Raw genomic sequence first — 20,629 nt, forward strand, 5'->3', positions numbered from 1 at the left:
CAATTGACTTTAAATTATTAAAACTTTCTCTATATCAGCCTTCCAGGTCCTTCCACATCAGGATAGTTTTCTTGGCTTCTGCCTCCATTTCTCAAGGGGTCCTGTGATTGCACTCTTCCCTATTCCCTTTCGGCTTCCAGGAGAGGGGTTGGAATGCTGCTATCAGTTTATCAGCCAACCCCCCCCCCAATCTGATATCGTCGCCAGAGGCCTGGTTGTTTGGAGCTAAAATGTTTCTTGCCAGTTATTTTGGTTTTCTTAGACTGTTTTACTTCCGCAAACTCAAATCTTCAGTATAGAAGGGAAGTTGGTGTGTGGCTTGCACTGCGCAGGTTTTAAATTGCCATAGAGGTGGTTGGTGGCTTGCCACACGAATGTGTCTCTGGATTGTTCTGAAATAGTGCACATTCTTATAGATTTACAAGTTTTACATGTATCAAGAGTCTCCTGACCAGCGCCGAGGTCAACTAGTAAGTTTTTTTTTTGTTTAATTCTAATATTTATGCTTCTGATTTGGATGTGGATCTAGGCGTATAGAATACGAAATGCACAGTAATATCTGAGGATAAATATTTGATAGGTTGCGTTGAGATTGAGCTCGAACAAAGTTAGGTTATTGTCAGGTTTGTCTCTAAAATAAGAGTAGGGATTACACTGTGTACACAAATGATCAAGTAAGAATAGTAAAAACTAAATATAGCTCATGAATGTGCGGTTTTGACTACATTACCCTCTGATATACCAGGGACCTATCTGGATAAGACCTATCCTAGCAGGTGAAGCCCCTGGGCATGTTTATGTTTACTATACCAATGCTGATTAATCAGAATATCGTCTTAAATTACGGCCATATATGGACATAATGCATGTTGTGTGTTCCTTCCTCCCCCTGTTGTTCTGTTTTATCTTTGTGGTTTGAGCACTTATGGGCTATATGTAATGTGTCTTGTAACTTGACCCATTATACAACAACGCAATGCTTGTCTAGACTTGAGGGTCAGAAAATCGAATTCAACATATTAATATGATTTTTGTTTACAGATTATGTCTGTACCTGGAGCGCCACTGGCCAACGCGACTTATAGGCCTAACAGCAGGATCCCTTGTGTGGAATTTCAACTGGATCTGCTGCCCTCCGTGTACGCCATTGAATTGTGCGTGGCATTGGCCGGCAACTTGTTTGCTATTTGGCTTTTACTGTCCAGAGAGAGAAAAAACTGGCACACAGGTGTTGTCCTCTCCTGCAACCTGGCCGTCAGTGACCTGCTCTATGTCCTCACCCTGCCTCTCCTCATAGACTACTACAGGCTGGACAAACACTGGAACTTCGGAAATGTGATGTGTAAAATAGAAAGATTCATGTTTGCCTGCAACCTGTACGTGAGCATCTTCTTCATCATGGGCATCAGTGTGAACCGCTGTGTTGCTCTCGCCTACCCCTTTTTCACCCGGAGTCAAGTCACTCCGTCACGCGTCAAGGTTGCGAGTGCGATCATCTGGCTTGTGGTTGCATCCTTTTCCTCCCCGGTGTTAAAATTTGCCTCTACGTGTCCTGCCGGGGGATCGAACAACACTGAGTGCGTCGCCCACTGCAGTAGCGACCATGGGGATCGGCGCTCTCACTTCTATTACGTTGTGTGGCTTGGCGTGCTCGGTTGCTTTGTTCCATTCTTGGTGACTTTCGCGTCGTACTGTGTGGTTATTTGGGTGGTCTGGAAAAACACAAACATATCTCGACTGGATAAACAGAAGATAGCCCTGATGGTGATATCTGTCGTTGTGCTGTACGCGTTATCCTTTGTGCCCTACCATGTCTTTCAGAGCTACAATCTCTATCTGAAGATATTCTATCCTGGTGTGATTTACTGCTGGGTGTATGATGCGTACCAAGTGTCAAAAGTGCTGGCTGCTCTGAACATGTGCCTGCATCCTCTACTGTACATGGCTGTGTTCGATAGCATTAGAGTCGTGTTCTGTGGGAAGAACCAAGATGAGTGAACTATCGAATGAACTTTCTGACTGCAGTGTGTGTGTGTGTGTGTGTGTGTGTGTGTGTGTGTGTGTGTGTGTGTGTGTGTGTGTGTGTGTGTTTGTGTGTCTGTTGATCTGGGTGTGTGTACATTTAATTTCTTACTATGTGAATGTCGAATGTAAAAATTGTGTTGTTAAAACCCTTTTTATCACTGAACGGTATATGTTACATAATAAAATGTTGTTGAGAAATTCTTCTTTCTTTATCACTCTCTCCAAAAGTACTGAACCACAAATATGAAAGAACATGAAATTGTGAACATTGTAGTTAAACCGTCAAACTAGAAAATATGTATAATGGACATTATATTGTGTATTAAATCATAGAGTATGAATATTAATTAATCTAGAATTGATGTGTTTTCCTCGTGTCACATAACTGCCTATATCTCCGTAAATGATCTACAGTTTTTTAATCTCCTATTTTAATATTTTACTTAATTTCGTTATTTTTCTAATGATATTTTACTAATTGTCACTTGCATCTTTCATGGGCGAAATCTTAAATCCGTAGTTTTATTGTGCGCACAGCAGGTTAACCCGGAAGCGACCAATCTCGCGGCAACGATCACGTTGCTCCGGTCTTTGCATTTTGGGAGGATTTGCTAACCCTCAGGATGCCGTCGATAGAATTCGACGAGTAAGTATTTACCTTTAATGTGGGCTATTATCACTTCCATATTCAATGTTGCTAAACACAATCCGTCCTTCTCCTCATTTACAGTTCCAAGCCCAGCTGGGCCGACCAGGTCGAGGAGGAAGGAGATGAGGGTAAAGAACACTAGCTAGATGGCTAACCCTAGCTAGCTACCGGAGCGCGTTTAGTTTTTTTTTTTTAGTTTGGAACGCTTATTTCCACGTGGTAGCACGGAGTTAATTTAATAAATGTTGCAATTTTTGGATTATGCTCGAGCAACTCCCTATAGTACTCATGTCAAACCAAACATGACGTGACAAATGTCTTTGAATAAGTGTTTGTACCATATGCTGCTGTCCTGAAGTGCTTAGCTCTACACTTAGCATTGACTATGCATATCCGTTCGTTAGCTTCCATATTCTGTCCATTGTGGTCAAGGAAGTTGAAAATAACCATGGCCAATAATGACCATTGCAGCCATGGTTTAGAATTGAGCATGTATATAGTTAACACGTAAAACATGTTTGTATTTGTGCTTTGTCTTTTGATCATGTCAATTAACTCAATGTTGTCATGTTTTCACAGGGACACTGCCACCCATCAAAGAAATTATCAAAGGAAATATTAAGACTATTACAGAATACAAAATAGATGAAGATGGGAAGAAGTCAAAGGTAATTTTTTGAGTGAAATCTATGATTGGGTGCATTTCTTTTCCTCCAAATTTGAGGTGACAAATGGTTACTAAATGTTGTGTAATAGATGAAATATAACTGTATAAAGAAGTCAAATAATACAATTGATCACTTAATTTTGTTTAAACAGAATTCACAATGTTGTGCTATGTTATTTTGACAGGTTTAACATAATATTAACTTAATCCTTTAGTAAATGTGCTTTATTTCCTAAATGTGTTCTAGATTATTCGGACCTTCAAGATCGAGACAAGGAAAGCCTCTAAAGCTGTTGCCAGAAGAAAAGTATGATATTCGAATATCATGATTTGGTTGTATATTGCAGACAACGCAAGGCATGTCTTATTTTAAATGGCCTAATTACACATTCTTTTTTCAATTCATTCCAGAACTGGAAGAAATTTGGAACCTCTGAATATGATGCACTTGGCCCTAATGTTGCTACCACCACGGTCAGCGACGATGTCTTCATGACCTTCCTATCCAGCAAGGAGGTAACCATCCGTTTGGTTTCTATGCCGTCTTATATTTGTTCATATGAACCCTAAACCCAAGCATTGTAAGTGCCTCCAATTTGGTGGTTTGTCTTTATTTTGATTACACCTGCCAGTCTATAAACAACTGCTCTCTCCCATATTCTAGGACTTGAATGCCACAGACCAGGATGAGGATCCCATGAACAAGTTGAAGGGGCAGAAGATAGTGTCATGTCGTATCTGCAAAGGCGACCATTGGACGACCCGTTGTCCCTACAAGGACACCCTGGGGCCAATGCAGAAAGAATTGGCCGACCAGCTCGGGCTCTCGACTGGTGACAGTGCTAAGCCTGCTGGCTCTGGTACAGTCATCCTAGTGTTTTCACTTTAGGCAACACACAGGCCTTCACAGGCGGACTATATTTCCAAGATTTGCATCGCATCTTCTTTAGCATCACCTGCCACCAGCCTTTGCTGTTCTCGCATATATTGTTTAAGCCTTCTTGGTCATTTCGTGTTATGGTTTTTCTCCCCCCATCAGCTGAACCAGAGCCTGCCCAGCCAGCTCAGAGCAAGACTGGCAAATATGTGCCCCCCAGCCTGAGGGACGGAAGCACGCGGAGGGGAGAGTCCATGCAGCCCAACCGCCGAGGAAGTACTCTGGCTTATCGTTCCAACCACTTTTTTTTCTACTTTATTCATTATTTTACGAGTTTGACAGTAGTCTTCTTGCTAATTGTGTTAAAACCATTAAAAAATAATAATAATTAATTGTGGTCCCATTTAAATGGAACACAACTATTATCCAATTAATGCAAATAATGTATTTACATAGATCAATAATGTTGTTCATGTCTAATATAAAATGACTCCGGTTGCTAAAATGTGTTCTTGTTTATTGTCCTGAACAGCCGATGACAATGCCACCATCCGTGTCACCAATCTGTCTGAGGACACCCGGGAGACTGACCTGCAAGAGCTCTTCAGGCCCTTCGGCTCCATCTCCAGGATCTACCTGGCCAAGGACAAGAACACTGGGCAGTCCAAGGTGCACACTTATTCCGACCCTTTTATATTTAGGTTATGTAGTCTAAAAATGGAATCTATAAATCATGCGTGTGTGATACATCTGTCGTTCTTCTGTTCGTAGGGCTTTGCTTTCATCAGTTTCCATCGCCGTGAGGATGCAGCCAGGGCCATCGCAGGAGTGTCCGGATTTGGATACGATCATCTTATTCTCAACGTTGAATGGGCAAAGTAAGTGATGCTGGTGATCAATCAGTAATAATGCAGTGTTTATGACTAGTTTGTGATTGCAACTTAAATAACTGTTTTTCTTTGCAGGCCATCCAACAACTGAAGAAAACTATCTGAATAATTCCAGGAAAATGCCAGATATTATCCATGTATTAAAATATGGCTGATAAAAATAAAATCTTAAATGTCACCTTGTCTTTCAATTTATGTCCAAGGCTAGTTATAATAGTTGTGAAAAGGTAAATGGAATAATTTCTCTTGAGCCTGACTCGTTTTGGAAAAGGGCTTAAGTTAGTGCCATTTTGTCCCTGTGCTGTCACAGTAAGGGCTCCACTATCATTTTGAATAATAATATTTGAGATGCCTATGCATACAAGTCCATATCAAATGTTTTATAAAGGTATTTTCACTCCTTAAGTCGCTGGACTGTAGAGCTTAAACCAATTAGTTAGAATATCTTGGTTTACCCTTTGCTGGTCTGGCAGCATGGAGTGGAGTAAACCTGTGAACTCAGTTTAATTGAGCAGAGGACAGGTGTCAACACTTGACATGGGCCACCTAACTTGTAGATGTTTCAGATTACTCCCTTTTGGTGGAGATATGTGATGCCGCACCGGTATCATGTCTCCAATATCGGGGCTATCCCTAGATTTATCGGCAATGAACGCACTTGAGACAAGTACATGAGATATCTTGACTAATGTAGTCCACTACACGTCCATGGTACATAACCGCAGTACCAAGAATTAAAATTATCAGCGACACCCGTCTCATCAATGCTGCATGAATGGGTACAACTAAAAAAAATACGTTAAAATCAGGTGATGTGAAAACAAAATCCATTTATAAGCGCTTTATTTGAAATGTTACAACATATAAAAACTACATACAATTTATTCATCATCATGTGAATGCCTTTCAATACACAGTTAAAACCACATTAGAAACTTGAGGATTTCATGGAATGAAACTGCACAGAATGTCCGAAGTAGCCAGTTAGTGACACGGCTCGAAGCCAGACGAAAGATTAAAAACGATAACCGAGAGCTCTGGCGTCACGATCGAAGGAATGGACTTCACCGGGGAAATTAATCGATAACCTCCATCTTCTCTTGTTTCACGTTCTCTGCTGCAAAGTAAGGAATACCGTTAGTGTTCCGATGAACAATGGGTTATTTTGGGGTGATAATTGAATAAGACGGGGAGGAATAAATAGACCTTCACCTTGCACGCCCTCCTCTTTAATCCGCTCCAAGATGCACTTTTTGATCTCCAAACCGATGGCTCTGGAAAGGGGTGGAGGCACGGCGTTCCCCACCTGAGAGGATGAGATATGGCCGTCATAAATGCACTAGTTTAAGACTACAATGTCCGACACCAAGTCCCTACTGCTGACATTTTCCAAATGATTAAGAGCAAAAAAATAATAGTAGTCAAGCGATGCTCATAAACCTCATGTCAAGATAAACTGCCTGCTGAAGTGTCTCCAGCTGGTCGTACCTGTCTGTGTTTGTCCAGAATGTTGCCAAAGAAGCGGTAGGTATCGGGGAATCCTTGAGAGCGCGCACACTCCCTCACGCTGACCACTCTGTGCTGCTCTGGATGGAGCACTCGGCCCTGGGGATTCAAAAGAAGAATCAGTTCACCTCTGCCAAGAGCAAAAAAGGTCCACCTTCAGCGCCTAAAGGTGGAGCACTTCTTTTGTTTTACCTCAAGTTGTTGTGAATCTACGACCAGCATTACATTTTCTGTAAAACGAACAATAAGACTTCTCGCTCAACACACCTGTTTGCCCATGGGCTCGGGGTTGGTCACCGTGGTGCTGAAGAAGCCGTCCCACTCCAGCCTGCCGTACAGCCCGGCCCAGTGGTTGTGGCGGTTGCCAGTGTGGGGCAGGCACCAGGGAATCAGAGTGCTGAACTGCCTGTCGGCTGGGTCACACGGCGTACCTACACACACACACACACGTTCATGACGAACGGAACGGCACCATGAAAAACAGGCATGCATGTTACCCATCGCACAAGGGAGCGATTAGAAATGGCCCTCAGGTCATTCAAACCAACACGCACCTCCGGAACACGTGCAAACGCCTCGGAGCGCGCCGGTGCTGCTGCGCCCGTTCTTCTTGTCGGGGTGCGTGTAGCGGAGCTTCTTGGTCATGGTGCCGTCCTTCAGCCGGAGCTCCAGGTTGGGCAGATCCCTCCAGTCAGAACCAGGAGCAAGCGGGATTTGCCTCATGCGGCCCTCCACCAGGGCACTCATGTCCTGAACGAGAGAAACGCATCGATTGGTCCATGCCCTTTCCTTCATTTTAGTGGACACGTTCAAAGCAGACAGGAGATTATTTGTGCGTCTTTCACAAAAAATTATTAGATTAACCGTCATGCGTCATTAGGGAGCGAACCAAAGAAGCATACAGCTTGGAGTTACAAGCTGGAAGATTCACACCTCAACCGCACTCTATAGTACAGATATACCTAAAAAAAAAAAACATTTAGTTTGAATAAAATACAAAGCCCTTACCTTGCAGATGTGATCTCTGAGGATGGGTTGGTACTGCGTTCCCCGGATCTGCCTCTGGAACCAGGACAGGGGCTCCCCGTTGTAAGAGATCTCCAGGGAAGCGTGTCCGTTGCGGATCTCCGGCAGGTCCGACATGGCGTCCCGGACGGTGATGGTTCTGTAGATTCCTCCATTGCCCCTGAAGCAGGAACACAGTCATCGGGATTAGAACCAGACACAAGCCGACCCAAACATTCCCCCTCAACAACCAAGGCCTGACGATGGGGGGGGGGGGGGGTTACCGTGTGACGTTGCTGAAGTACTTCTTCTCGTCCACCACCACGTTCAGGGAGCACGCCCGGGGAGCGAACACGTGCAGGGGCTCCGGGTACCGGGGCAGCTTCTCCCCCGGGGCGGCCGCCAAGATGATGGCCCTTCGGCGTGTCTGGGCCACACCGTACTGACCGGCCTGAACACCCAAGCGCACACACACACACACTTTCAGTGACAGCTCCAGCTTCACACGGGGACAAACCTGAATGCTGAAGTGGGACACCGACCTGAAGGACCCCGAAGGTACACTGGTAGCCCATGCGCACCAGGCAGCGCAGGGTCAGCTTCAGCACCATGGAGCTTTTGAAGGACACAAAGTTCCTCACGTTCTCCAGGAGGAAGAACTTGGGTCTGTAGTAGTCGCAGTAACTGGAAAAAAGGAAGCGATATGTTAATTAGTCAGAAAGTTAAAAATAAAGTTGATTCAACATAAAAAGTTATGCAAGCTTTTACACTGATATTAACCAGTCAAACTTGAAAATGTAAGTATATGCAATAGTATAATTAATAGTTTATTAAGAATAAATGTCCCGAAAACAGCCGCATAAATATAGTCACTTTTGTTGACACCACTATGAAGGAGTCTTTTGCGATGGTTGATACCGTTTGTCCCCACCGTGATGACGTTAAACGCCTCGGTCAGCACTTATCGTTTTAACCGTTTGCTACACCACCCAGCTCTATTGAAAGACAGCGTGGCGGCTCCACGTACCTCAGGTAGGAGACCACCAGGGAGTTCTTGAACTTGGAGTAGGTGCGCGAGTTGAAGCGGTTCATGCCACTGAAGCCTTGGCACGGCGGGCCTCCGCACAGCATCTCCACGTCGCCCTTCTGCGGCAGCTTCTGGCCCAGGGAGTTGGTCTTCTCCCCGGACATGACCAGCTTCAGCAGCACGTTGCAGTCCTCCGTGAACACCGTGGTGCCGGGGTTGTTCAGCCTGAAGGCCTGAGCGGCCGGCTCCCACATCTCGATGGCCCACAGGGTCTCCGAGATGTCTGGGTGAGAAATTAATTGTTAGGAAGGAGATGCTGTGGATATATAGTATCCGCTACCACCACTTTCCACACAGCCTTCAAATGGTAATTCCTACTGTTTAGCTTCATCGGAAACTTCGGCTTATCCAAAACGCTGTTCTCATTGCGTTTCAATTCCATTCAAAAAGCTTCATGGCACCAACACCGTTACTAATGCATTTGTTTTCTTTCCCTAAGAGTTTTCTACTTTGTTAATGCATAATAATTAAAAAATATTTTAATTATTAACCCTAACTAACCTTTTTTTTTTTATTTTTTTTTTTATACATTGGTATTCAAGGTGGGGCCCTAGTGTTGTTAGGGGGGCTGCCTTAACCATACAGTGCTGGGGGAAACACTGGGAATACATTGTCCAACATGATAAAGAGGCACTCACCAGCCTGATGGAAGCCTTCAGAGAGCCCACCACAGCCAGAGAACACATCCAGCGTGCGGTACTTGGGCACTTTGGGCACTTGTGGTTCCTGGACGTCCTCCTGTTGCGCAGAGGACTTTCCTTTGCCTTTCCCTGAAAAGACAGCATGGATCAATAATCCCATCCATGCCTGGGCCAAGTAAATCATACAAGGGGACTCTCGTACAAGTCAAGCGTTTTACCTTTTCCTTTGCCCTTTCCTTTACCCTTCTGGACAGCAGACCGGGCGTGGTTGGGTGGGTCCTCAAAGCCCTTTGTTTTTGCATTGTAAGCCTGTGTGTGATACAGGTTATTAGCACAACTTATCGTTTGTGTTACCATTGATCTAATGCACCCATGTCCTTGTTAACAACAATCTGCAAAGTGTAAACAAATGTGGATGACTTTACATACAAACCAAGTAAGTCAGCTACCAAGTCAGTTAAGTTTCCCCTGCCCTTCCACTAGGGTTGGGTATCGTTTGGGTTTTATCCGATACCGGTGCCTACTCGGTACTTTTCAAACGGTTCCGGTGCTAAAACGGTTCACAAACAGGTTCTTAAAAAAACGAAAAGGCACACACTTGCATTAAGCAGAAAGTCAGCGGACACTGAGTTGAATGGCAACGGTGTTTGCTAGCCTACTTGATATGCAAGATTTACGGTTGGCATTAAATTACTCGACTTACCCGAAGAGGCTGCTGTGAGTGCTGTGACTGATGCATATCTTTTTAAAATTACAAATAATTGTAATTACTCCCTGAAAGCAGGCAGGCACGCATCATGGCGCAACATTACTGCCAAAGTCATATTAAGTAATATAACTTGTGTGCGCAAGGCAGCCACAGGAGACGCCAACATTGTTTTCAACCGCTCGGTACCGCGCTGTATTAATTCCCAAGTTTTGAAAAGAAAAAGTATTTGAAGCGAATAACGACTTATGATTTCTTTATTTGGTTTTTGAACAGCAAGTTTTGGATGCATGCGGCTTTGAGTTTGTTTGTTTGTTACTTTAATATTACATTCGCTCGCAACACACACACGCGCACACATTCACGTTCACCCACTACAACCTGCCGATCTTCAATCAAAACAACATCAAGTAAGCGATGCCACAGCGCGTTGACAAGTCCGTCCCGAGTCTCGAGGCGCCCATAGGCTTTATGGTTTATATGTTTGAAAGCCGTGACACTCTTTCACCAGTTGGCCTGAAATACCACGCCTCGCAGTCATCATGGACCTATAAAGAAAGTCGTAGTCGTACCATGCGTGTTTACTGCAAAATTGAGAAGGGTCCCGTCTGAAACAGAGTCGCGCAGCGCTACGTTCCGAACGTAATCAAATACACCGGTATATAAAAAAAAAATCATATCCTAACGAAAATACACACCGTTATTCAGTGAGAACCGGTATAGCGCCCAGCACTAACGCAAGTTGACGCCGAAACACCATGGGGGCGGGGCAGGAGGCGTTAAAAAACGTCAGGCACCGTTACGAGGAACCGAAATGTGCGTTCTTATTCGATCTCGTTCCACTTGGATGTCAAAAAGAAAAGTCGTCACTGCAAATGTTGTGGTTCCTCAAGTTTCACATCCCTGTCTAGCACTTGGCATTGCGACTGCCCTAACCAAGCTGTGCTTCAAGTCATACTACGATGCAGTGATGCATAAAAAAGCTTAAGGTTTAGGGTCCAGCATCATGACTTGATACTTCCTTCAGCATGGTTTAAATAGCCAGCATGTGTACACGTTGAATCTTTAAGAGTAAGTCACCTCAAGGAAGTAGAAGCGGTCAGGGCCACCACTGGAGAAGTCCTGCACAGACTCATTCAGGTCCTCCGCATATTCCACTTGACAGCGGCCCAACACCTCGGCCATGCCGACGGTGCCTTCCTCCTCGCTCCAGTACAGCTGGTTAATATCTGTGTGGTAGCTGGCCTTCACGCCTTTGTGAGTGTTCTCAGGCCTGACAAAGGAAGGGTTGAACACATAATTAAAATAAACATTTCCTCATTGTGGACTAACTAATTCAGGGTAGTGGATACGTCCTTTTGATGATAATCCACCTTTAATGCAGAGTACTAAATTATTTTAGACCGTTCTATAAGCCGCAAGAAACGAGGTGCATGCTCAAGGCGTTATACTAGGCAATTAGTCTTTACTGCATACTTGTCATGAACAATTAAACGGATCATGAACTGTAAAATCTAGATAGGAGGTTGAAGAAACACCAGGCACAGTTTACTTGTGATCACTTCCCTCCGGTGTTAATTTCGTTAACGAAAAATATGACGAAAAATGTTCATCAACAACCTTTTTTCCGTGACTAAGACGAGACGTTGACGAGCTAAAAATAGATCTGTGATAATAAAAACGATGACGAAATGTCATTTTGTTTTCGTTGACGAGACAGGACGAAAATGTTTTTGGGGTACTATTTGGACATTCAAAATACACGATATTTTCCAATCAGTACACTCCCGTAAGGTTCTTATGCAACTGTTCACTCCTCCAGTAAATAGGACGGACCTTAGCTACGACTTGGCAACGGGAGGTATGGTCCACTCAGCTATGAGCTAACGTTATGCATTGTACATGATTCGAAATTCTTCCCAGCTTTTATTCCACAGATACTAGGTTCTATAGCATATAACCGCGTTGTCTGATTACAGTTTAATTCATTTTTCACAATTTACCGGCTCTCGTTTTGAAGAAAATCACCGCGCCATTCGTTTCAACATAAGGTGGACTTTGAAATTCGTCCCAGCCTTTATACCCAAGATACTATAGGGTTTATAGCATATAACCGCGTTTTCTGATTACAGTTTAATGCATTTTTCACAATTTACCAGCTATCGTTTTGAAGGCTGAACAGACAAGAGTACTAAAGTGTGACGTCACGTTTCGAGAGCAACAGATTTTCGGTTCTACACAAACCAAATTAACAAGTGGAAATCCTATGCCACACGAACCTTTTATAGAAAAGGAACAATATTTTTGCGAATTGATTTGTGAGTTTGCTTTACCAATGATGCAAGTAATATTGAGAATAGATCGTCTTCATATTAAAAAAAAAACTAAACTAAACTAACGTTTACAAACTTTTCCTTTTAATACCCCAGGGGAATACATGAACGCCTCGACATTTTTCGATTGGTAGTGATTTTCACCTCTTGAAATTGATTTATTTTAATTTTGAAAGAAACACATGGAAGCAATGGAGAACGCCATCTCTCGTTCGGTTGTTTAGAACTGAAAATCCGGTTGCCAGGACAACGTAACGTTTTCACTTTAGTACTCTATTTGAGTGGAACAACTTAGCAGGTGTCCATATAGCCTATATATGGTTAGCCTAATTGAACTAGTTTAAAAAGAGAAAACATTTGGCTAAAAGTAATGACTAAAAGTTGACTAAAATGCAAGGACTTTTCGTCGACTAAAACTAGACTAAAACTACAAAGGAAAACAATGACTAAATATACTAAGCATTTTCGTCAAAAGACTAAGACTAAGACTAAAATAGCTGACAAAATTAACACTGCTTCCCTCTAGAAGTCAGCAAGGAACACGAAGCACTATTTTGGTGAGGCGGTTCAAATGCATTACCTGTATAACTTGTAGATCCTCAGTTTGACCTCAGACATGTCCGGCTTCCCGTTGCCGCGTCTGTGACAGAAGATCTCCTTGATGCGGCCGATGCGGAAGGGCTTGGGTGCGTCCAGGTTAGAGCCCTTGATGTAATCCGAGGACTTCCTGTAGTACTCCGGATACAGGTCTTCATCAACATCCTCCTTCCTGTGAGATTTCTTGACCGGACTAGCCGCCTTAACGCTGAGAGACAAGCAGAGGAAGACAAAACGTTTAACCCCGCCTGCAAAAACAAAGACTGTACTAAACGGGTGTGAGCGTTAAAGGGCAGCCTACCTGAAGTTAAAAGCGTCAGGGGGAAGGTATACACTGTCCCCCACTCTGTACTGAGCGCCTTTGAAGAGGGCCAGGGCATAGACAGCCTTGGAGTCGTGGTCCTGGGAACCCAGGGGCTCGGCCACGCGAGGGGTCTCCTGCTCCTCCTTCTCGTTGGTCCTGGCACAGCTCATGCAGTGCCTACGAGACAAACGCGTGTTCCCATCGGGTTAGACTGCAACCGAGCCAACCGCTAAGCTAGCGCGCACCGAAAGGAGCTGGAAAAGGTGACAGGAAAGCCGTTGCTGGTGCTTACTTGTGTTTCGAGTCGTCCAAGGGGACGAAGGCCGGCGGCGTTTCGAAGCGAGCGCACTCCGGCTCGTACCAGAACTGGTAGAAGAAACTCTTGCCGTCGTCCTCGATCACTTTTATCTCATCGTCCATTCCACCCTACACGGTAAACGACACATTTAGGCATATACACACACACACCCATCTCAGTAGCGTCATACAGGGGGCAATTCCATTTTAATACAACTATATCTGAAAAAGTTTCAAAGTAAAAACACGTCAAGGCCGGACCACCCCATCTGATTTTCAACATTTCCCTTGTGGAAAAGAGGTTAAGCCAGTCTTGCCGTACCTCCATGGCCCAGTTGTCGGTGGGGGCCTTGTACATGACATTGACTTTGCTCTCCACGTAGTTGAGCTGCATGTCTTCACAGTCGTCCACCAGCATCAGCTCCAGTGGGTCGGAGGACTCTCCCAGCACGGTGGCCGTCCCCCGAAGGAACCAGTGTGCGTGGAACATCTTGCCGCTGCCGTCCTCCCACATGGAGGTGATCCTGGAAAAGGCGTAGCCGGTTTTAGTTCAGTTTCACCTGTGGCCTCCATGATTTCAATCTCACTTTAAAAGATTGCCTTCCGGGAAATGCAAGCAGACCTGGCCAGGTAGAGGGCAGTAGTCGGATCCTCTGAAGAAACCGAGACGCAGTCTCCCACCTCCAGGAGCTCTTCATTCACCTTCACCTTCTTGTAGTACCGCCTCTTTCCCTCGGTCTGAAATACAAACAGGTAGAATCATTACAAAGCCCTCTAAACCCCTGAAGGGACCATTTATGAAAATTAATCCATGGAAAATTGTAAACTCAAGGGCTAACTATGGGCCATTCTGGCAGGTTTACCTCGACAACCTCTCCCACCCACGAGAGCTTGACCGAGGCCTGCTTCTTCTTCTTTGCTATGGGGACCTTCTTGCTGCTCTTCTTTATCTCCACAATTATATCTTCCTCTTCGATGTTCTCATCGTCCTCTGCCTCCTTTACTGCGAGGTTCGGACACCTTAGCATAGAGGGAGCAAGATTACATTCATAGAACGGGCTGAATCTCTCGACCCAGGGGTTTAAAGAAACCAACGTCAACAGTATTCTCACCTCCTCTGTCGACAGGCCTGCTTGCTTCTGCCACTTCCGCCAAACTTGATCATGTCCTTGCATGCGACACACTTGCCACAGTCTGAAGACTGGCAGACCTAATGATGGCAGAAGGTGCACAGAATTAGGGGAAATTCTCTTCCCCTTTCAGCGTTGCCCTACACAGGGCATTGCGGGACCCGTATGTTACATATTGAACATACTTCACAGACACCACAGCGTTGCCTCTTGATGCCGCCATCCTTGTCTATCTGATCAATCTGGTCGGAGAAGAAGGTGTCAAAGATGGTGTAGACCAGCTTGGTGGTGGTTGCCTTGGTGGGTCCCTTGAGGTCCTTTTCGATCTTGGTTGGGTGGCGTATGGCCTGTCTTCTGGCGGCTCTCCTGTAAAGGCAACATAGTGTTTTGGAGGAACAGCCAGTTGGGTGTGATGGCAGTAAACCGGGGATGCATGAGTCAAGATTTCCTCAAGACTTTGGCCCTGGTGAAGGAGCCGATGAACAAGCCATGCAACACAACGATCAAGCAAATGGCTATGATGCAAGAGAGTTAGTCTTGATAAACGGATGGTATACAAGCACACGTTCAGGAAAAACACAGGTAAAGGCTGCCTCAAGTGAAGGCTGTCCAGCATTCTGCCTACGTGAGTGAAGCTCCACGAAGGCAGAGGGGATTTCACTTTTTAGAATGTGCCACAATTACATGAAACGGGATGATAAAAAAAAAAAATCTTTAATACTTGAAATGCCCATTGAGGCGAAATTTGCATTTTATTAATTTGGAAAAACATCCTTGCAGAATTTTTTTACTCTAGTTTAATTCAACCCCCCCCCCCCCCCAAGATTGTGCCATTTTTATTTTAGAGATTGATTGTAATAGCATTTTTCCAACAATTGTGAAGGACAAACATTTGAATAAAATACACCACGCATGTGGGTGAAGCAGTCAGAGCTAGGCCTACCTACCAGTACAGCAGCATGCTGCATTAGGAATGTTAAGAGGAATGTTAGACGTCGGGGAAATAAGAGGTGCAAGGAGCAGGAATATGTGGCCACAAGCAAAACAAAAATAAAAACAGGGGGCAAATGTTAAATCCCAAAGCATTCATCTGGCATAAGGACTTGGGGGACTAAAAACATTTTCTGCAATATTAAAAGTACTGTAATTTAACAAAACGTACACAAATTTGAAGGAATTAAAGTGACTACCTAAAAAAAGGCAAAAAATATATAAATTCGGTCCAAAATATAATAGGTCACTACTAAAAGGAGTGTTTGGCCGCACCTCTTTCCCAGGGTGACTCCGGCCAGTTTGATGAGGTCCCTCATGCAGGGGGTGACTATGATGGGCTGCTCGTCCTGGTCTCCGGCCTCGTCGTAGCTCTCCACCTGCTCCACCACAAACTGGGCGTGGCGCAGCAGCGTGTCCTCTGTGAAGCGGTTGAAGTTGAGCCCTGCGGGAGGCACTGTGGTCTGCAGGGGCAGGAGGGATAACAGACGACAGATTAACAGCGAGACTTTCTGGATCACTGCCATGACATCAGTGGCCACCATGACCGGCTGGTTTTGGAGGGGGTGACTAAGGTGGAGCATATGCAAAAAGACAGGACGGCATTCTTATTAAGTGGGAAGAATTCCCTTTCCTTATACAAATAGGGAATCTTTTTTTTTATGCTGAATCTCAGTGGCTTGTCGATCTGCACATTTGAGCGGTCACACTCAATGTTCCAAAGTTTGCTAGTTTCTTGCATTAAATCTCAGATAATTGTGCAGCCCAGTGTATGCCCGCTAAAGCTTTATATAGTCGTGTGGCAAACGTGGGATGTCACGGCCCCCATGCCCATCAATTAATCTTTTTTTACAGTCTGCTCACCTCGATTTTGTTGAGGAGGTCCTCATAAGAGACGTCAGGGTTCTTCTGTAGGAACTCCACCACTATCTTACTCATGTAAATCTTCTCCTGCATGAGTGCAAAGATGAACGAGTACTCTTCACTGGGCTGCATCAAGATGTAATCCGCAAAGGCTGCAAATCGAAATCATAGGTGAATTAATATAAATTAAAAAAATTGTCAGAGGACCAGACTGTGGTGGACTGAAAACAAGCAATATGTACCTGTAGTGAAGCCAATCAAAGCCTTCTCTCCACCATCAAACCCTGTGATCCACCAAGCATTGATGGGCCCAAGCTTCTTAGCAGGAACTCCCCCTGTAGATTTAAAGTAGCCACTTGCTTAATATATTGACTGGGTATGATTTGGAAAAGATGATAAAAAAAATAACATCAACATTGCCGTTTTTCAATAGGCAACACATGCAGTACCGTCCAAGCAAGGGTTGTCATCGTAGATGGGCTTAACCACACAACTGAAGTAGAGCTCCACGTTCTTCTCGATCAGACCAGCGTCAAAAGGGCAAAGATGGCCCTTCTTGTCATACACGCTGCAGGACAAAACAAGTCATATTTTAACTGCAGCACAAGAGGTAGCATGGGTCTGGGAATCTCTTTATTAACCAACAGTCAGAAGTTGGTGACCATGTACGCAAGTAGACATGCAAGCATCGCTGCACCTGAAGTTAGTGATTTTGTGTTGTGGGAGGTCCTCGTAGCTCTCAAATCCATCCTCGTTTGAGTCAAACAGTGACAGGCGCTCATCCGTAAGCATCTCCGGCTCATCCAGCTGCAGAAGAAAAAAAAGTTGTCTTAATTGCGACAGTCTACTGGTGGTCATGACTAAGATTTAGCATAATCTCATTAGTCAGACCCATTGTCGACTGATCGGCAAATCAGGATCTCTTTTATTAACAGCTTAATAACGATTCCCAATTTGGGACTCAAGTGTTTTAATCGCTTGGTAATAATTAGTTGCTTATCAGTTTCACACAGCCGTCTACAGGCGAGGCGCAGTGTTGCCGCTAAATGAAAGCGCTGCCTCTGCCAGACCATTCCCCTCAAGGGAATGAAAATATAGGCTACGATTGTCGATTACCCCGACATACAATTATGAATGCCAACAGTACCCGGTCTCTGGAGACAGAAAACACCATCATGTGATTATGCACGCATTCACATAGGATCATGACAAAAGCGCATGAATGAAGAGAATATCGGAGCACTTGACCAAGTTTTAAAATGCATCTGAATGATGCGTTTCAGCATTTAGAACATATAGGGCACCATTCAATTTAGCAGAACAGAGAGAAAGCACGACAGAGTACTGCCGGAGAAAATCATTGTCAACGGCGCAATGGTATGATATGACAGCTGCCATTGACAGTTTGATTTTTATGTCGTTTTTTTATCTGGATTTTCTTGGCAATATCAAAACTATAACTAATCCTACCGCAGTGTCAGGATCCCCCTGAAAGAACTTGAGGTCCGAGTCATCCAAGTACTGCCTGCAGTCTGGACATTTTGGAGGTGGGGTCTGGAAAATAGTGGGGACATTTTCTTTCAGATGCTGAAGGAAAACGCAAGTAGTAGAACTTGATAAGATCAAGCCACACCACAACAAGGCCGTACCTTTGCAGCAGTGACTGGTGTATTCTTTACTTCACTTGTGGCCTTCTCAGGAACACTGCAGAGAAACATGGTAAAACACAGTTTTCCAATTTAGTTACAGATTCCAACTTGAGCAATATTTGTCATGCATCATGCATCAACACGAGTGAAACCTACCTGTCATCAGAATCAACTTTCAGACGCTTCTCTTCCCGGGACTACAAGAAATATCAACATTAGAATGTGCAATTTGTGGCAACTCAGGCTTCTATTAAATGCTGCATGGAACCACTTACCTCTGTTCCATCTTCCTCCTCCTCTTCTTTCTTGGCTTCTTTCTCTCCATTCTGCTCACTTTGCCCATTCTGTTCCTTCTGCCCGTTCTGTGCAATTGAGTCTTCTCCATTTACCTCATCAGACTTCCTCTTTTGTCTGTATAAATGATTCACAGCGACAGTTAATGCAAGACAAATCACTCTGTCCCACCCAGAGGCACGGGACCATAGAGCCCCTTGTAGCCGCCATTTGACATGTGTTCCAGATCACCGAGTACAACAAAGCATTAAAGAGGATACTCACACTTTCGAGAACATGGACATGATGGTCGGCTGTTTTCCACTGTTCCTTGTGACCCGGGCGCTTGCAGGTGATTCTACAGTCACAGGAGGGCCATGATTAGGTCATTCAAATACGATTCTATACATTGAGGCTGCTACCGACAGTCTGAATGTGTGACAGCTGTCCCTACTTACTCTTTGAATCCGAGTCCGACTTGCTCTTGCGGCCATTCTTTCCTTTAACAGCGGTGGGGGACTTCAGAGGTGCCGCCTCTTCCTGGGTGTCCATGGTTACCTCTGCATCCTCCTCCCCTTTGTGAGAGCCGTTTGTGGCCAGACCGTTAGTCTTCCCAGTCTTCCCACTCTGCCCATTCACACCCTCTCCATTTGTGGACTGGGACAGCTCCCGTCCCAATAAGGCCTTGACTTTGGATAGGTAGCCCTCCTAAAATAAGGGGGGGGGAGCACGCAGAACAATGAGCGATGTAGAAGAAACTGTTGCTATGAGGATTTTGAGTAAATAAAGGAGAACGGACCACGGAGATCTCTGAACTTTTCATCTTCTCTTTCAGGCTACTGAGCTGGTCTTGAGCGTCATCATGCAGGAATTCCTGGACCAGCTTGAGCTTCTCCTTCACACGGTCCTGAGTGGAGAGGGTAAAGCTTGTCAGAAACACAGCACTAAAAACAAACTTGCGTTCAATAGCACCACAAATAAATATAAACTCGGATTCTGCAGGATTAAGAATGTATCGCATCATAACAGTTTGTAATATGTGATCATCAATCATCCTAAAACGTAAATGTCTAAACGACCTGCCTCACAACTTACCTCGTCTGAAAACCCATCGTCCTCCTTCTCCAATACCTGCAGCCTTAATATGAAACAACGAATACGGGTTATATTTAGTTAATAGTTCAATAAAGATCAAAATAAAAGTAGTATTAACCGAAGGAGACACAAATGGAAATGGAAATGGAAACATAAAAACACAGTGCCCGGCATCGCTGTTGTTATTCAGTCAGCTCAATGACAGTGAGCGAGCTGCACTCTGGACAACAACACTTCCTGAGTGGCGCCAAATCCAACACGTTGTTCTGCCCACACACGCTAAATCGCAAACAAACCCACATAAATGGATTAATGAATGATTAAATACTATGTGGCATCCGTCCTCAAAAAGGTTATTAAATCGATGAGGCTAACGTTAGCGGAAACTTTTAAGGCACAAGTGCGTCATTGTTCAGCGATGCAGTAACACAAGTTATACAGCCAGGAGTACGATTAACGCAACATGAACACAAATTTGTGTAGCATTTGTCAGCTCGCCTTTTGCAATAAACTGAACGCATGCTACATTGCATGATTAGCATCCTGCTTACTATACCTTTTCCTGACATCCTCGGGCAGAGACAATGAGGTCTTGGTTGGCATTGTGAATAACTATCTAAAAGTCCGAATAAAATGACTAAAATGCCTTAAAAATGGTAAAACAATGTTAAAAAGAAATACTGGTGACAACAGTACGCGAGCAGAGAATGCCAAGTGGCTTCCAATGGATGCTATGTGCAGTTCGGGCGCGCGGGCCGTCTTTTCGCGCGAAACCCGGGTATTTTGGAATCTACCAGTGCAGGGATGAAGGGGGGAGTCCAGCAGAGACTGCGATACATAATGTGTAAAATTTCATTCCGCACTACGTAAACAATATCTTTAAAACATTATTAACAACAATTTAAATTGATTGTTGAGAATGTTTTGCAATCTTACGTTTTATAAACGTCCCTGGAGGGATAACTAAAATATAATATACCCCAGTGTTTGCAACAAGTGCGCTAGTCAAGTGAATAAGCGGAAGAAATCAAATTGAACAACAAA

General features: G+C 44.4%; 3 protein-coding genes across 5 annotated transcripts; 2 read left to right on the forward strand and 1 right to left on the reverse strand.

Moving 5' to 3' along the window:
• The first annotated feature begins 89 nt into the window (after positions 1 to 89).
• On the forward strand, positions 90 to 2,209 carry p2ry11 (purinergic receptor P2Y11). Of its 2 annotated transcripts, none has more exons than XM_056577860.1 (2): positions 90 to 470; positions 1,042 to 2,209. In XM_056577860.1, the coding sequence occupies exons 1-2, from the start codon at positions 432 to 434 to the stop codon at positions 1,996 to 1,998; spliced, it is 996 nt and encodes a 331-aa protein (XP_056433835.1). In that variant the 5' UTR covers positions 90 to 431; the 3' UTR covers positions 1,999 to 2,209. The 2 variants fall into 2 exon arrangements, with proteins under 2 accessions (XP_056433835.1, XP_056433841.1); XM_056577866.1 differs by having other exon boundaries at positions 90 to 462.
• Positions 2,210 to 2,568: 359 nt separating this feature from the next.
• eif3g (eukaryotic translation initiation factor 3, subunit G) lies at positions 2,569 to 5,286 on the forward strand. The gene is made up of 10 exons (XM_056577880.1): positions 2,569 to 2,671; positions 2,756 to 2,802; positions 3,254 to 3,342; positions 3,589 to 3,648; positions 3,753 to 3,857; positions 4,006 to 4,201; positions 4,381 to 4,494; positions 4,751 to 4,887; positions 4,990 to 5,096; positions 5,184 to 5,286. Exons 1-10 carry the CDS (start codon positions 2,649 to 2,651, stop codon positions 5,197 to 5,199), a joined length of 894 nt encoding a protein of 297 aa, XP_056433855.1. The 5' UTR covers positions 2,569 to 2,648; the 3' UTR covers positions 5,200 to 5,286.
• A 629-nt stretch (positions 5,287 to 5,915) lies between these two features.
• dnmt1 (DNA (cytosine-5-)-methyltransferase 1) lies at positions 5,916 to 20,393 on the reverse strand. Of its 2 annotated transcripts, none has more exons than XM_056577878.1 (34): positions 20,142 to 20,393; positions 19,586 to 19,628; positions 19,290 to 19,397; positions 18,949 to 19,198; positions 18,776 to 18,848; positions 18,493 to 18,628; positions 18,374 to 18,414; positions 18,218 to 18,272; positions 18,039 to 18,122; positions 17,266 to 17,375; positions 17,018 to 17,136; positions 16,811 to 16,903; positions 16,569 to 16,720; positions 15,981 to 16,168; positions 14,900 to 15,080; positions 14,697 to 14,794; positions 14,448 to 14,604; positions 14,207 to 14,322; positions 13,907 to 14,108; positions 13,580 to 13,713; positions 13,285 to 13,464; positions 12,967 to 13,191; positions 11,134 to 11,326; positions 9,566 to 9,656; positions 9,345 to 9,476; positions 8,647 to 8,929; positions 8,162 to 8,303; positions 7,904 to 8,070; positions 7,623 to 7,800; positions 7,169 to 7,364; positions 6,882 to 7,045; positions 6,597 to 6,713; positions 6,321 to 6,414; positions 5,916 to 6,225 (listed from the first exon to the last, which is right to left on the reverse strand). In XM_056577878.1, the coding sequence occupies exons 1-34, from the start codon at positions 20,186 to 20,188 to the stop codon at positions 6,185 to 6,187; spliced, it is 4,590 nt and encodes a 1,529-aa protein (XP_056433853.1). In that variant the 5' UTR covers positions 20,189 to 20,393; the 3' UTR covers positions 5,916 to 6,184. The 2 variants fall into 2 exon arrangements, with proteins under 2 accessions (XP_056433853.1, XP_056433854.1); XM_056577879.1 differs by having other exon boundaries at positions 5,916 to 6,222; positions 20,142 to 20,334.
• Positions 20,394 to 20,629: the final 236 nt, after the last annotated feature.

This window comes from Gadus chalcogrammus, chromosome 2 (assembly GCF_026213295.1).
Source record: "Gadus chalcogrammus isolate NIFS_2021 chromosome 2, NIFS_Gcha_1.0, whole genome shotgun sequence".
Classification (NCBI taxonomy): domain Eukaryota; kingdom Metazoa; phylum Chordata; class Actinopteri; order Gadiformes; family Gadidae; genus Gadus; species Gadus chalcogrammus.

Coding starts and splice junctions, on each gene's coding strand:
- eif3g (XM_056577880.1), top strand. CDS start 2,649: ATGCCGTCGATAGAATTCGACGA. Junction 3,858..4,005: donor CCTTCCTATCCAGCAAGGAG/GTAACCATCCGT, acceptor CCCATATTCTAG/GACTTGAATGCCACAGACCA. Junction 4,202..4,380: donor TGCTAAGCCTGCTGGCTCTG/GTACAGTCATCC, acceptor TCCCCCCATCAG/CTGAACCAGAGCCTGCCCAG.
- p2ry11 (XM_056577860.1), top strand. CDS start 432: ATGTATCAAGAGTCTCCTGACCAGCGCCGAGGTCAACTA. Junction 471..1,041: donor ACCAGCGCCGAGGTCAACTA/GTAAGTTTTTTT, acceptor TTTTGTTTACAG/ATTATGTCTGTACCTGGAGC.
- dnmt1 (XM_056577878.1), bottom strand. CDS start 20,188: ATGCCAACCAAGACCTCATTGTCTCTGCCCGAGGATGTCAGGAAAAG. Junction 18,629..18,775: donor ATGTCCATGTTCTCGAAAGT/GTGAGTATCCTC, acceptor TCATTTATACAG/ACAAAAGAGGAAGTCTGATG. Junction 6,415..6,596: donor TTCTGGACAAACACAGACAG/GTACGACCAGCT, acceptor TCATCCTCTCAG/GTGGGGAACGCCGTGCCTCC.